General features: G+C 32.5%; 1 protein-coding gene across 1 annotated transcript in view; it reads left to right on the top strand.

Moving 5' to 3' along the window:
* Positions 1-15,274, top strand: part of ADAM18 (ADAM metallopeptidase domain 18) — a gene marked incomplete at both ends in the record, with an annotated part of 160,731 nt that overhangs the window by 56,703 nt on the left and 88,754 nt on the right. Inside the window, 3 exons of the mRNA XM_080796291.1 lie at positions 2,518-2,701; positions 8,440-8,535; positions 14,198-14,396. Coding sequence (XP_080652417.1) covers positions 2,518-2,701; positions 8,440-8,535; positions 14,198-14,396 — 479 coding nt within the window. The remainder of the gene's footprint in view (positions 1-2,517; positions 2,702-8,439; positions 8,536-14,197; positions 14,397-15,274) is intronic.

Below are 15,274 nucleotides of genomic sequence, written 5' to 3'. Positions count from 1 at the left end.
ATTGACTACCTACATATATCAACAGTATCAGTATGCAATTTGAAAAACAACATTAAAAATTTATTAGGAGGGGAGAAACTACATATTACCTATAGGCTAAAAGAAATAAAGAGAAAAGAAGGAAAAGATGATGATGTTGGATATAATGAAGACTTAAAAACAAAATCATTGAGTAAATTAGAGAGGATAGAATTTAGTGCATGAGTAGAGAGGCTGACTTTTATTGGAGCTGAGTATATTCAATTATTGTGATAAGATGTTAGCAGAGTAAAGAGATAAAAATTTAGGTAGCTTGGTTAATTGAGTTATAAAGATGAGGACAATTTCTTCTTGTAAGGAGTATAAAAGTTTGGATAAAATATGTGAAACACTTGTCTTGGAGAGAAACTGTGGACTCTGAGAAACAAACTGAGGGTTTTGGAGGGGAGGGGGATCAGGGGATGAGTGAGCCTGGTGCTGGGTAATAAGGAGGGCACATATTGCATGGATCACTGGGTGTGGTGCATAAACAATGAATTTTGGAACACACACACAAAATAAAATAAAATAAAAATTTTTAAAAAGTATGATAGGATTGTAGAGCCTTTTGAAGATATACTTAATATTAGTAATTACAAATGCAATGTGAATTTAAACATGTTATTTATTTTAGTCTGTATAATTTCAGCCACCAAAGTGTATATATAAAGAAAGTAAATAGTTGAGGTTTTGCCACGTTAATGTCCATGGGATTCAAAAAGAGTTAGGATTGCAGGAAAAGCTATGTTCCCCTAAAATAATTATTTCAATTTTTCATAGCCTGCTCTTGGAGTTTGGGATTAGAAATTAAAATACTTTGAGGCGCTGCCTTACCTCAACTTATTTTATAGTTGTCTTTAGACCTGGGTTTTAATATTCTCCACAAAAAGCAAATTAATTAATATTTACTTTGAAATGTCTTGGTCTATTGAAATTCTATATACTTAGGCTAACACATTAATTTCTTCCTTTTCATGGCCATCTTTTAAGCAAAGATTACAAAAATAAATTGCTTTGTACACATTTATACAAATGTTCCAAGTTCTAATTAATACTTCCAATTTTTACTCAAAAACATGTGACCCAAGTAAAAGATAATGTTTCTATCTATAAAGATAATGTTTCTATTTTTTATTTTTGAATTTTTTTTTAAATTCTAGCTAATTAGCATAGAGTACAAAATTGGTTTCAGGATTAGAATTCAGCGATTCATCTAAGTCTCTATTTTCAAATTAATTTTGTGTAAAAAAATCAGTGCTCAAAATTTGTAACTTTTTGCCTGAGAATGGCCTGCAAAAGTGGAGTGACACTGATGCCTATTGAAACAAAGTAGCTGTAAGTAATTGAAAATTGCTTAAATTATATTATTCCTTGTGGCATTCTTCCCACTTTCCCCTTTACTTAGCCATTACAAATGGCTAAGTCAGTGAAAGCTAAAGCATTCCTTTTTCCTCACTTTACCAACTCCAAAACATTAGCAGCTATACATTTATTCCTTGGAGGCTCAGCTATGGCTGTTTTGGAGTTATTGTTTCAGACATGATTGCTTAGACTGGCAATAGAAATAAAATGAGATCCACATATGTAATTTTAACTTTTTTAGTAGTTGCATTAAAAAATTTTAAAAATCAGATGAAGTTAGCTGCAATAATGTATTTTAATAATATATTTTATTTAACTCAGTATATCAAAAATATTATCATTCCAACATTCAGGCAACATGAAAATTACTAACTGTATATGTTATATTCATTTACACGCATGTGTATTAATAAAGGATGTATATAAGAGAAAAGAGTCCAGGGATTACACCAATATTATCAGCTTGAGAAACCAGAAGAATAGAGTTGCCTGGAACTGAGAATAGTGGATGGTACAGTCTTGGCTGAGAAGACCGGTAATCAGTATTGTACATAGTATATTCAAAATGTTTAGTGGAGATCCATTAGACATAGTTTTTAGATATTCCACTAAAAATATAGCAGTGAACATGAAAATGAAGACCTTAATGGAACTTACATTTTAGTGTTAAATTTAAGTTACATAAAAACAAATTTAAAAAATACATTTGAACTTATTTTTACATGATGTAAAAGTACCATATGGAATAATAAATATTGACAGTGGAAGTAGAATGGGGGACAGGACATAATTTTATATAACGTCAAGAAAGACCTTTTTGGAAGATTACATTTGAGTAGACATCTAACTGAAATGAGGGAGGGAAGCTTTGGCTATATGAGAGAAGAACATATTAGATAAAAAGATAGATGATAGATAATGGATGATAGATAGGTAGATATCTAACCATTACACTTTATTGTTTTCCTGGAAAGATACATTTTTGATGACATTTTAAATCATGCTTGTCTTCATCTCTGCTCAGGTATAAGTTTTTCATTTGCCATCTTGCAATTTATGTCATTATATATGGGGGCATTGTTTAGGTGGAGTTCTATTAGTCTGAGGATTTACCTGAGGATTATTATTTCATTGTAGGGGTTCCAGTGGTATAAAGATTTTTAGCAACTGTAGCATGTATGACTATAGATATTTTGTTTCAAAATTTGAGGCTAAATGTCTTCAGAACTTTTCAAATTTGCAACCACTATATCAAAATCAATCAGTATGTGGAAATGGGATGTTGGAACCTAATGAAGAATGTGACTGTGGCAGCCAAGAGGTAAGCAATAAAAATTGGAATTTGAGCACAATTTCTTGTATTTCTAATAAGTAGTTGTCATGGTATATAGGAGATAATATATGCAATTATGTCTTTAATATAAAACTTAGATATGAAAATGAGTGTGAGATAGGGTGTATGAATTGCTTTTCCACCCCTCTTCAAATGAGAAAACAAAGGACTCATGAAAACTTGGTTTGCATATACTGTTCCCAAGTATGCCAGCAGAGAGGTTTCACATATAAGGTTAAGTGCTTGGCTTTTTATCCTCAATTTATTTCCTAACTGTTCCCAAGTATGCCAGCAGAGAGGTTTCACATATAAGGTTAAGTGCTTGGCTTTTTATCCTCAATTTATTTCCTAACTCATGTGACCCCAGTCTGTTTTCTCTACAAACTTTTCCTGAATTTGGTTCAAATGTCCCCATTTCTTTTTGTTACAAGAATGGTGAAAAATTATAATAGATTTTTCTTAATCCTCAAGCATTCTTGCATTTCCAAGTTTCAGGATGATCAAAACCTTCTGTTTCCTCACTTCTAAAAATAGATATCCATTCTACCACAGTCTTATTAACAAAACACTCTCTGTACACTATTCTTAACAGGTAAGACCACATATTTAATCTAATATCATTATTATGTAAAATTTTGCAATTCCCCTCTATTTAAATAAAATAAAATTTAGTGATTAGTCCCCCAGCCATTACATGAATTTCTTATCCACCTACAAAAAGAGCTGACCATTTGTTTATATAACATTAAATCTCTACAAGTTTTCTTAATCCCCACTATTCCCAAAAGTGTGTGTGTGTGTTTGTGTGTCTATGTGTGTGTGTGTGTACGTGTGTAGGTTTTCCATTTATCTCAGATCTTTCTTTCTTCTTTGTTTTTATTTATTTTTTTAATTGCAAGAACTACCTTAATAGAGAAATATAGAAGGGGTCAAAAGCTCAGAATAGTGGTCATACTATAATTGAATATAAGAATACAAATCTAGCACCCAATTATTTGGATGGCTCACAGGATATTGCTTTCACTGAGGCAATGAAAAAATCCACTACTAAGGAGGTAATAATATTGTTGAAAATCTCAGTGGTAGCTTTCTTTTATAGACAACAGTTGGTGGCTGAAAGTGCTAGTACAGAACTGGGCACCCTGGTGTCGTTAGGAATCACTAAATACCAAATAGCAGAGGCCAAGTATCAGTGCTTAACAACAGCCAAAATGGATGAAGTTAGCATAAAGGGAAGAAAGACATAGATGGCAACTACTGGTTTTGAACTGCATGGATTTATATTGATAGTTAAGGATCTGGGTAGTTAATTATCATATTTCTTGGTGTAAAAGAAAGTGAGCAGAGGATTGATGCCAATTGCTACAAATCTCTTGCTAATCTCTCGCTACATTTTCAAACCCAAATCAGTCTTAGAGCTTGAGCTCATTGCTCAGGTAGAGAATGAAATCCTACAATGCTCCAGGAAGGACAGAAAGCAGCAATTTCCTCAGTCATTCCCCTCTCCCAACAGAGTGTCCTATAGTCTTTTACTGAAACAACTGTCCACTGGGGAATGGAGAATACCCAGATCATTGTAGGATGATTCAATACAGAATCTTTGCTGGTATTCACATGAGAGGACCCAAAACACCATCATGAGTAGAGTAAGGGTATAGAGAATCCAGGTGATACCTGGAGTCCTTGAAAAAAATTTAAATAAATAAATAAATAAACATAAAACAATCCAAAACCAAAACAAAGCAAAACCAAACCAAAAAAAACAACAAAAAAACACACAAAAAAAGAAAAGAAAAGAAAAGGAAGGAAAAGGGCATCTTACGGTAGGTTCAATGGACCCCAGGTTCTCACAGACTCTGCATCCAAGCATCCTGCAACCAAATGTAAGTTGTTTGAATAAATAGATGCATAGCTAGAAATGCCCCTAATGACACTAATAAAAAAAGCCAGCAATAACAGTAACTAAGACATTACTGTTGGGGATATCAATATAGATCTTATGTAATATGATTTTAAAATGATAAGAAGAGATCATGAACAACATTATACCACGAAATTTAACAACCTAGAATAAATGGACAAAATCCTTGAAAAAATGCATTTGCAAAAACCAATGTAATTAGACATCTAAAATGTGAATAGCATTATTAAGAAATAATACTAAAGAAATGCTATCTATATTTTCAAAACTTCTCATTAAGAAAAGACCATACCACATGGCTCTGCTGGTGATTTTTTTTTTAATTAATAAAAGCACAGGATAGAGAATATAGTCAATGACACCATAATAGCACTGTATAGTGACAGATGGTAGCTACACTTGTGGTGAGCAGAGCATAATATATAGAGAAACTGAGTCACTATGCTGTACATCTGAAACTAATGTAATGTTGTGTGTCAACTATATTCAATTTAAAAAAAGAAATTATGCTGATTTTATACAATATTTTCTAAATTATAGAAGGAAGACAATATGTTCTAACTTTTTCTTTCCATGTAGAAATAAAAACTAAGTCTATACATCCATTTTACTAATTTGGGACAATTACCATCCCTAGCAAATTAAACACAAATGTGCACACACAAACACAAACACATACTGTGATTAAAATGAGGTGGTATTGGCCAAAAAAAAATACAGAAAATTTAAAATGAATATAGTCCATATCTTAATAATTGCTTGATTGCCAGTACATAGACTAGCATCTGGTACTTACAAGGTACTCAACAAATACTTGTTGATTCAGTGAATGTGTGGATAGTGTAATTATCTTTTTAATTATGTATCATTTCTAGAATACCCATTAGTCATAACAGTACTTGCAGAGTTTATTTGAAGTTTTTCTTAACAAGAACTAAGAAAGAATATAAGGAACTTTTTGTAGAAAAAGTTGATTTGAAATAAATCTTGCCTTAAACATCAAACACACTTTGAGGCTGTTTAATTGCATTCATGTTGTATTGGGCTATTGGCATAAGAAAAGAAAATTGATACCTATATATCTTTATCTATAATATCTACACATATCCATCAGTGATTTAACTATCTAAATATGTAAAAGTTATACAGATATATAACGTTCATTTTCAGGATGGAAATATATAATGTCAGAATTGTTTATCTATAAATCCAGTGCATTCATTACGAGAAAGGGAGAAGCATCCCCTGATGTGCAGAATCTGGCCTAATAATATCAGCTGGGCCTTGGTGTTGCTAGGAGCTGGCCTGCCATAGATGGGTTGTGGGGTTCTCCTGTTAAGTAATTTCAGAAAAACTCAACATCTGTGATCATGATAGATGAAGAGAAAAAGCAAGGCCACTCTCAACGTCTGAATACAAGTGAAACTTGGAAATTGTTCAAGTCACAGAAATGACCAAATACCCTCCTACCCTGGCTAATGTGAGAAATTCCTGTCCTTTATCAATTTAAGCTTTAGCATTAGTATAGTCCCTCCTCTTCTAGATAAGCATTATTAGAATACTCAGTCAGAGATATACCCCTTCTTTTCTGACAGCATCTAATCTGACAAAGCCCAGATTCCTTATAATGCCCCAAATTACCCAACACAAGCCCAAATTCTGTAATTGTACCCTCTCACTGAGGAGTACCACAATTTCTCAGAATGTGTGTTCTCCTTTGCTGACACTAGTAACAAATCCAATTTGTTGAACTACAGATGTGTTCCAGGTGGCCTTTGGCAGAATGACATGGGCATCTATATCTTCATAAATATCCCTAATTTTACAAAATGAAGTTCTATTTTTTTTAAAGATTTTATTTATTTATTTGACAGACAGATCACAAGTAAGCAGAGGGGCAGGCAGAGAGAGAAGGAAGGAAGCAGGCTCCCCGCCGAGCAGAGAGCCAGACGTGGGGCTCGATCCCAGGACGCTGGGATCATGACCTGAGCTGAAGGCAGCAGCTTTAACCCACCGAGCCACCCAGGCGCCCCTGAAATTCTATTTTTTACACCCACCTATACATGTGGAGTGTACATTTGTTCTTGTATAAACAAATATAATGACAAGTAATACATATTTGAACAAGTATCCCACAAAATATAGACATACATTTCAGAAAAAATAAATCTGTAAGTTTTAAATAAAAACAAAGATACAATAAAGTATTGATAATAGTCTTTGCGTAATGGAAGTCTTGGTAAAGAGGCATAAAACCCAATAATCATAAAGAAAGAACATTACAAATTTCACAAAATGACAGGCACCATTAACAAGACAAACAATAGACTTCAAAGAAATGTTATAAACATACAGAAGAGAGAAAGGATAACTGGATATTATATAAAAGCTTTTCCCACTAGTTAGTGGGGAAAAGAAGGAAAAACAAAATACTCAAAGTGGTCAAAAGAAATGATCATTTAATTCATAATGTTGTACAAAATGAAAATTCATGCTCATTCACTAGTAATTAGAGAAATGATTTAAAAAATGAGACACAATTTCCCCACTAACTCATTGTAAGTTAAACACATTTTGTCATAATTAGTATTGATAAATACAGTTGGGAGAGGATCTTCATTTACTGTCCATGAAAGAACACACACACACACACACACACACACACACACACACACACACATATAAGGATATTGAAGCTACCCCTGGCTAATCTGGGAAGTATAGAAACAACTTCAGCTTTTACTCTATATTTTCTGTATTATTTCTAGCATGTGAATATTTATAAATACATTCCTATTGACATTGATTTAATTGATTGACTGACTATTGATTTTTCATGTTTTTAGACATGAAAAAGCAGAAACAAATGGAAAATTAGAAATAAAGAAGAATCTTACCTTTATGTTAAAGGACAAGATCTTTGAAACTAGTTTTTTGAGTAAACAGAAAATGTTTGACTTTTTTAAAGTGTTAAGAATACAAAAATATTAAAAAATTATATAAATGCAATTTATTTACATAGAAACAATATTTAGTTTATTATTTAAATTATTACTCCATTTGAATAACAATTGACTGTCATTTAACTTGTAAAAATACATAGGGGCACCTGGGTGGATCAGCCCCTTAAGTGTCTGCTTTAAGCCCAGGTCATGATCCCAGAGTCCTGGGACCTAGCCCTGCAACACATTGTGCTATCCTGCTCAATGGGGAGCCTGCTTCTCCCTCTCCCTCTGCCTGCTGCTCCCCCTGCTTGTGCTCTCTCTCTTGCTCACTATTTCTCTGTCAAATAAATAAATCTTTAAAACAAGAAATATTAAAAAATTAAAAATAAAAATACATATATTTATTAACATGTCCTTTTTTTTGTTAATTTCATTATAGTAAAACATAACACATAATTATTAAATCAAATGTATTTTAGTTGGAACTATTGTCTAACTCTGCTTTAACTTTATTCCCAAAATGAACTTGGAATAAACAAAACACTAAGAAGACAATTGGGGAAGTTTTTCTCTGGGAAACTCACATGTTCCTTCCTCAAAGATATATTTCCATTTTGGTAATTTATGAATTAGTCACCAATGATTTTAAGTAATAAATGTCACTGATCAACTACTATTTTAGATGTTATTTAGTTCTTATATATTTTTGGACATTCTAGAAGTAATAAAATAATAAAGCTTCATTGAATATATTGTATAATTGAAAAGTTGAACACAAAAATGTATAAATAGAAGCTAAGATTAATACATAAGAGCTGTTAAATTGTTGAACTACAATAATATTTCTTATGAAATTTTAGGAATGTCAGTTTAAGAAATGCTGTGATTTTAATACATGTAAATTGAAAGGCTCAGCAAGATGTGGTTCTGGACCATGCTGTACATCAAACTGTGAGGTAAGTTTCCAATGTTTATAAAAAGGAAATTCAACTGTGACCATAGAAGTCTATATTAACTAAACTATTGTGGAGTTGATGAAATGAATATAGAATAATGAAGAGTCCATAAACAACCACAAGTAAAAAGGAAAACTACTATGAATTAAAGAATGCATCACGGATATGTACTGATTATTCTTTTGTGTTCAAACTACAGTTTACTGCCTTCTAAATTACCATATAAAGAAAGGGTAAACATAGACATTACTATGTCAAGATATTATCAATTATAAAGGAAATTGTGAAGTCAAATAAATGGTAAATGACCATGGAAAAATTGTAACACAAATAGACAAATTGTGTAGCAAAGAAAAAAAATAGCATACAGAATATGTAGAGAACTCTCAGACATTGATAATTAAAAGGCAAATCACACACACAGGCAAAGGTGATGCTCAGGCAATTTATAACAATGAAAGTAAAATTGTTCAATATGTGTACATCATGTGCAGTAGTTAAGGTAAACACAAATAAAGTCATCCAAATGGTAATCTTAAAAACAACACTGTTAGATATTAAACAAAGAGAAGGGATAAAGATCATTTTTGGAGAGTGTTTGTGGAATTTTGAATTGCTACAATCCTTTTGGTGAGCAATATTTGAATATCTCTGAGCAGAGTATAGATTACCAGTCAGTTTCTCTTATGGACATATGATAGAAATATGCACATGTATGGAAAGTTTAAAAAAGAATATTAATTGCAGAATTGTTCACAGTAGCAAATAAACAATATTTATTAGTATTTGAATGGTTACATAAATTATTGCATATTATAAAAGAATTAGTAACTGCAGGCTAAATATGGGTGTACTAATATGATATTATTTTTAAGACATATGTTTGGGTGAGAAATCAAGTTCCATAAAGCAAAATATTTTATAATTCTAATTCTGATATATTATATACTCATAAATATTCCATGTTCTTTTTGTTCAATTTTTCAATTAAGGTATAAGTTACTAAACTATAACTTTATTATAGTAAAATTCTTTTGGTGAATAATTCTGAGTGTTATAACAAACTTTCAGTCTTATAGTTAGCACCACAATCAAGGGATAGGTGATTTTATCACCACTCCCAAAAAGTCACCATGTACCTCCTTGTATTCAACCCATTTCTACACACACTGACCCTGGAAACTACAGATCTGTTTTCTGCATCTGCAATTTTCCTTTTGCTGAAATATAAATTGAATCATATGTGTAAACATTGTAATTAGGCATGTTAGCATAATGCATTTGAAGTTCATTTATGTCGTGGTGCTTGTTAGTGGCTCATTCCCTTTTTGTTTGTTTAGTTTGTTTTCAAAATAAGTATTCATTATTAAAAATTATACAAACTGTCTCTTTATTACTCACAAATTATGAAAATTTTTAAACAGTTTGTCTCAACCCTTCAAAAAAGTGTACCCTCTCTTTACAGTCTTTAGTGGCAGTACATTTTGATGGTATGGAAACTAACTCACAAACATTCCAAATAACTTGGTTAGAATGTACAAAGATATAGGGGAAGATAGAATTCCTACAATGATTAAAAAAATACAAGTTTAAATTGAAGTTATAGAGACAGTGAGGATTACAGAATAAATAGTAAATAGACATCTCTGTATAATTTTGCAAAGCAAAAATTATTAGTTTTGTATGTTTTCACTTTGTTTCAGCCTTTCCAAAACACTTTTAAACACAAAAGTTGAGGGCACTTGGATGGTTCATTCGGTTAAGCATCTGCCTTAGGCTCAGGTCATGATCCCAGGGTCCTGGGCTTGAGCCCTGCATCAGGCTCCCTGCTCAGCAAGCAAGGAGTCTGCTTCTCCCTCTGCCCGGCCCCCCAACTTGTTCTCACTCACTCTGCTCTCTCTCTATCTCAAATAAATAAATAAATAAATAATCTTTTTTAAAAAAATGCAAAAGCTTAAAATTTTCCAGTTACCTAAAACTTCAAAAATCTATTGAACTTTAGGAAAACTCTAAAAAGCAGCATCATTCAAATAGTGGTTAACTCACAAATGTGTGTGCAACATCCACAACAAATCTCACTATTACTCAAGCATGTCAGAGTACTTCCAAGGCAGAGCTAGTAGCAGCATCTCTGAGAGTTAAGAGAAAAGGGCATGAGGACTAGGGTGCAGCCCAGGGCATTAGGGTGCTTGCTTGTGGAAAAAAGGATCAAAATTAAAATGACTTTCTTTACAGAATCCAAGGTCCTAATTAAAAGCAGCTCCTTTAAACACCTAGGACACTATCATATACTATAAATGCAAAATACCTTTTTACTATTTTTGCTTTATATTTTTTTATCTTTTAGAAAAGTTAAATAAAGGAAAAATGAACTTAATAACTAAAAATAATTATTCCATTTTTTACTCTTAATTTCCTTTTGTATTTTAGATTTCTGTTTAGTTTCATATTCTTTGTGCCTGACGACCTACCTTGTGATTTCTTGTAATTTAGATCTGCTAAAAAAGAATTCTATCAGTTATTATTTGCTTAAGAAAGTCTTTATTTCTCATTAATTTTAGAAATATAGATTTTGAAGGTATAGGATTTTAGGTTGAAATACTTTTTTGTTTTTTTTTTTAATTTAATCACTTTAAGACACCACTTCATTCATTTGTTACTCATCTTTGTCTCAATCTATTAAGTATTAATTCAATTAAACAGAATTGTGGAGTGTGTGTGTTGGGGAAAGGGGATAAACTTCCCTATGAAAGGTAATAGATAAAGTACTTCACAGGCCCTATAAATTTGACAATAACTGAGCTATGCAAGGAGGCCTTTCTACTTCCAGATAATAATCTATATAATGATGTTGATAACTATTATATACATTGTTTACTATGTGTTGTTCTAAGCACTTTTTACTTTAACTCAGTTTTTTCTCAAATTTTTATTTAAATTCTAGTTAGTTAACATACAGTGCAATATTGGTTTCAAGAGTAGAATTCAGTGGTTCATCACTCACATACAATGCCCAGTGCTCATCATAGCAAGTGCCTTCCTATTTTATTTTATTTTTTTAATAACAAATGCCCTTCTTAATACCCATCACCCATCTAGCACATTCCCCACCCACATACCTCCATCAACCCTTAGTTATTAAAAGTATCTTATGGTTTGTTCCCCCCTCTTTTTTCCCCTTCTGATATGTTCATGTTTTGTTTCTTAAATTCTACATATGAGTGAAATTATATGGTATTTGTCTTTCTCTGACTTATTTCCCTTAGTATAATACATTCTAGCTCCATCCATGTCATTGCAAATGACAAGATTTCATTCTTTTTGATGGTTGAGTAATATTCTGTTGTATATAGGAACCACATCTTCTTTATCCATTCATCATTTGATGGACATATAGTTTGGCTATTGTTAATAATGTTGCTATAAATATTGAGAGGCTTGTACCCCTTCATATCTGTGAATCTTTTGGGTAAATATCTAGCAGTACAATTGTGGGATCATAGGGTAGTTCTATTTTTAACTTTTTGCAGAAACTCCATACTGTTTTCCAGAGTAGCTGCACCAGTTTTCATTCCTAATAATGCAAGAAAATTCCCCTTTCCCCACACCCTCACCAAAACCTGTTGTTCCTGAATTATTAATTTTAGCCATTCTGACAGGTGTGAGGTGATAGCTTATTGTGGTTTTGATTTGTACTTCCCTGATGATGAGTGATGTTGAACATCTTTTCATGTGTCTCTTAGCCATCTGGATGTCTTCTTTGAAAAAAAGTCTATTCATGTCTTCTGCTCATTTCTTAACTAAATTATTTGGTGGAACATGCCTCAACAGCATAAAGGCCATGTACAAAAAACCTACAGCTAATACCATCCTCAATGGGGAAAAACTGAGAACTTTTCCTCCACAGTAAGGAATAAGACAGGGATGTCCATTGTCACCATTACTATTTAATACAGTACTGGAAATCTTAGCCTCATCAATCAGACAACAAAAACAAATAAAAGCCATCTGAATAGACAAAGAAGAAATACAGCGTTCAATATTTGCAGATGACATGATACTCTGTGTAGAAAACCCAAAAGACTCCAACAAAAAATTCAGCAGAGTCACAGGATATAAAATAAATGTACAGAAATTTGTTGCATTTCTATGCACCAATAATGAAGCCGCAGAAAGAAAAATCAAGGAATCAGTACCATTTATAATTGTATTGAAAACCATAAGATGTCTAGGAATAAACCTAACCAGATAGGTAAAAGATCTGCAGTCTGAAATCTATAGAACACTGATGAAAGAAATTGAGGAGGACACAAAACAAATGGAAAGACATTCCATATGCATTGATTGGAAGAACAAACATTGTTAAAATGTCTATACTACCCAGTATGGTAGTGTAGTATCCCCTAGGGATACTATACTATCCCTATTAAAACACCAACAGTATTTTTCACAGAGCCCGATCAAACAATCCTAAAATTTGTATGGATCCACAAAGACCCCAAATACCTAAAGCAACCCTTAGAAAGAAAAGCAAAGCTGGAAGCATCATGATTCCAGACTTCAAGCTACAGTACAGAGCTGTAGTCATCAAGACAGTTTGATACTGATGCAAACACACATTGATCAATGGAACAGAAAAGGAAAAACAGAAATGGACCCACAACTATATGGTCACTAATCTTTGACAAAGCAGGAAAGAATATCAATGGAAAAAAGTCTCTTCAACAAATGGTGTTGAGAAAACTGAACAGTAACATGTGATAGAAAGAAACTGGACCACTTTCTTACACCATACACAAATATAAATTCAAAATGGTTGAAAGACTTAAATGTGAGACAGGAAACCATCAAAATCCTGGAGGAAAACACAGGCAGAAAGCTCTTCGACCTCAACCATAGCAAATCCTTACTAGACATGTTGCCAAAGGCAAGAGAAACAAAAGCAAAAATGAATTATTGGGACTTCATCAAGATAAAAAGCTTCAGCATAGCAAAGGAAACAACAAAACTAAAAGGCAGCCTACTGAATGGGGAATATATTTACAAATGTAAATATATTTACAAAAACCTGATAAAGTGGTATCCAAAATTTATAACAAACATATTAAACTCCACACCCAAAAAACAAATAATCCAGTTTAACTCAGTTTAATACTAACAAAAACTCTCTGAGAGTATGTTTATCATCCCGAGTTTACAAACTAGAAACAACTGCAAATGAGAGAGATTATATATCTCACCACACAAAAAAGCTAGTGAAAATCCAAACAAGACATTGAAACCAGGCAGTTTGGTTCATGGTCACTTCAAGAACAAAAAGGTATGGGCATTTTTCCTCCAGTTTTGCGGAACAGGTATGTGTTAGCTATTTAGGCTCCCTCTAAATGCAGGTTGAGTTAGATGGCCTCCCAATGCAGAACACAGAAGACTTGTAAACCCTCTGTCACAAAGGATCCTTTTATATCTGAGACACTTACTTTCCTTCAGGCTTCATAATGAATACTGTACCTGACATTTCTTTCAGAGAACTCACAACCTTGGGAATTTTATGATTCCCCCAAATATCAATAATTAGGCATATTTTATTTGATAAATCTCTTCACTAAGTAAGGAAGAATAGTCATTCACAAGAACATGATTTTCTTTTTCTGTTTCGTCCTAGATAGCAGTAGCAGGCATTCCATGTAGAAAGAGTATTGATCAAGAATGTGATTTTACAGAATATTGCAATGGAACATCCAGTAATTGCGTTCCTGACACTTATGCATCAAATGGCATGTTGTGCAGTTTGGGAACTGCATATTGTTATAAAGGACGATGCCAAACTACTGATAACCAATGTGCCCAGGTACTTGGAGAAGGTATTGTCTTTTTTATGTATTTATGTTACCTTAAATTTGGATTCCTCTATATGATGAAATACATATCACACCACTCTGAAGTAGAACTTGGATCTCAAGCTCAATACAGAACAATTTTGAATTAAGGAAGATGTTTTCAGAGGACAGTAGTATAGTATAGTATTGTATAGTATCTCCAGGATAATATTGTACATCTCTCTTTTCATGGTTTGATTTTTGATTTTCGTGCTTAGCAACCTGGGCAAAAATCCATTTTTACCACTCATAATTACTTAGAGATTGGAACAGCAAGTTAGTAGATTCTAGAATTTTACTTAAATTTTTTTTTACTTCATATCTTCATCATAAAGCAAGAAGTTCAGAGTGAATTTCATTCAAGGATAATCGTATCTTGACTGAGGAACTGCTAGGATAACAGTAGTCATAAGCCACTGACCCAAATTCATTTTCATATTTTCTTTTTAAATAGTTTTTCCAAATAATTCAAATAAGAGTTGCGCATATATGCTTGCTTTTTAGGCAGTAAGTATTCATAATACCCCAATATGATTTTAGAGGGATTAAATGAAATTTGAATGGACAAAAATTACTCATTGAAATGTATTCAGATAAATCATTTACTAATTGAGTAAAAGTGGTGTAAGCACCACTTTTTAGTTATTTGCCCCACAATAATAAGGTCTATAGTTTATACCAAAGGACATGGAATGCAATTTATACTGTTTACCTAATTATCTGAAACTCATCCTTAGTAACAAGTTTCAAATTAGGTGACTTAACCAATATTTAACCAGGGCTACAGAGCTATAATCTCCTAAATCAGAGCAGTGGCATTTTCTGTAGGCTGTATTTCAGGATTCCACTTTTTATTTGGTTAT

The sequence above is a fragment of the Martes martes genome (genome assembly GCF_963455335.1).
Source record: "Martes martes genome assembly, chromosome: 2".
Taxonomy (NCBI): Eukaryota; Metazoa; Chordata; class Mammalia; order Carnivora; family Mustelidae; genus Martes; species Martes martes.
This window is presented reverse-complemented; position numbering and strand designations above follow the sequence as displayed.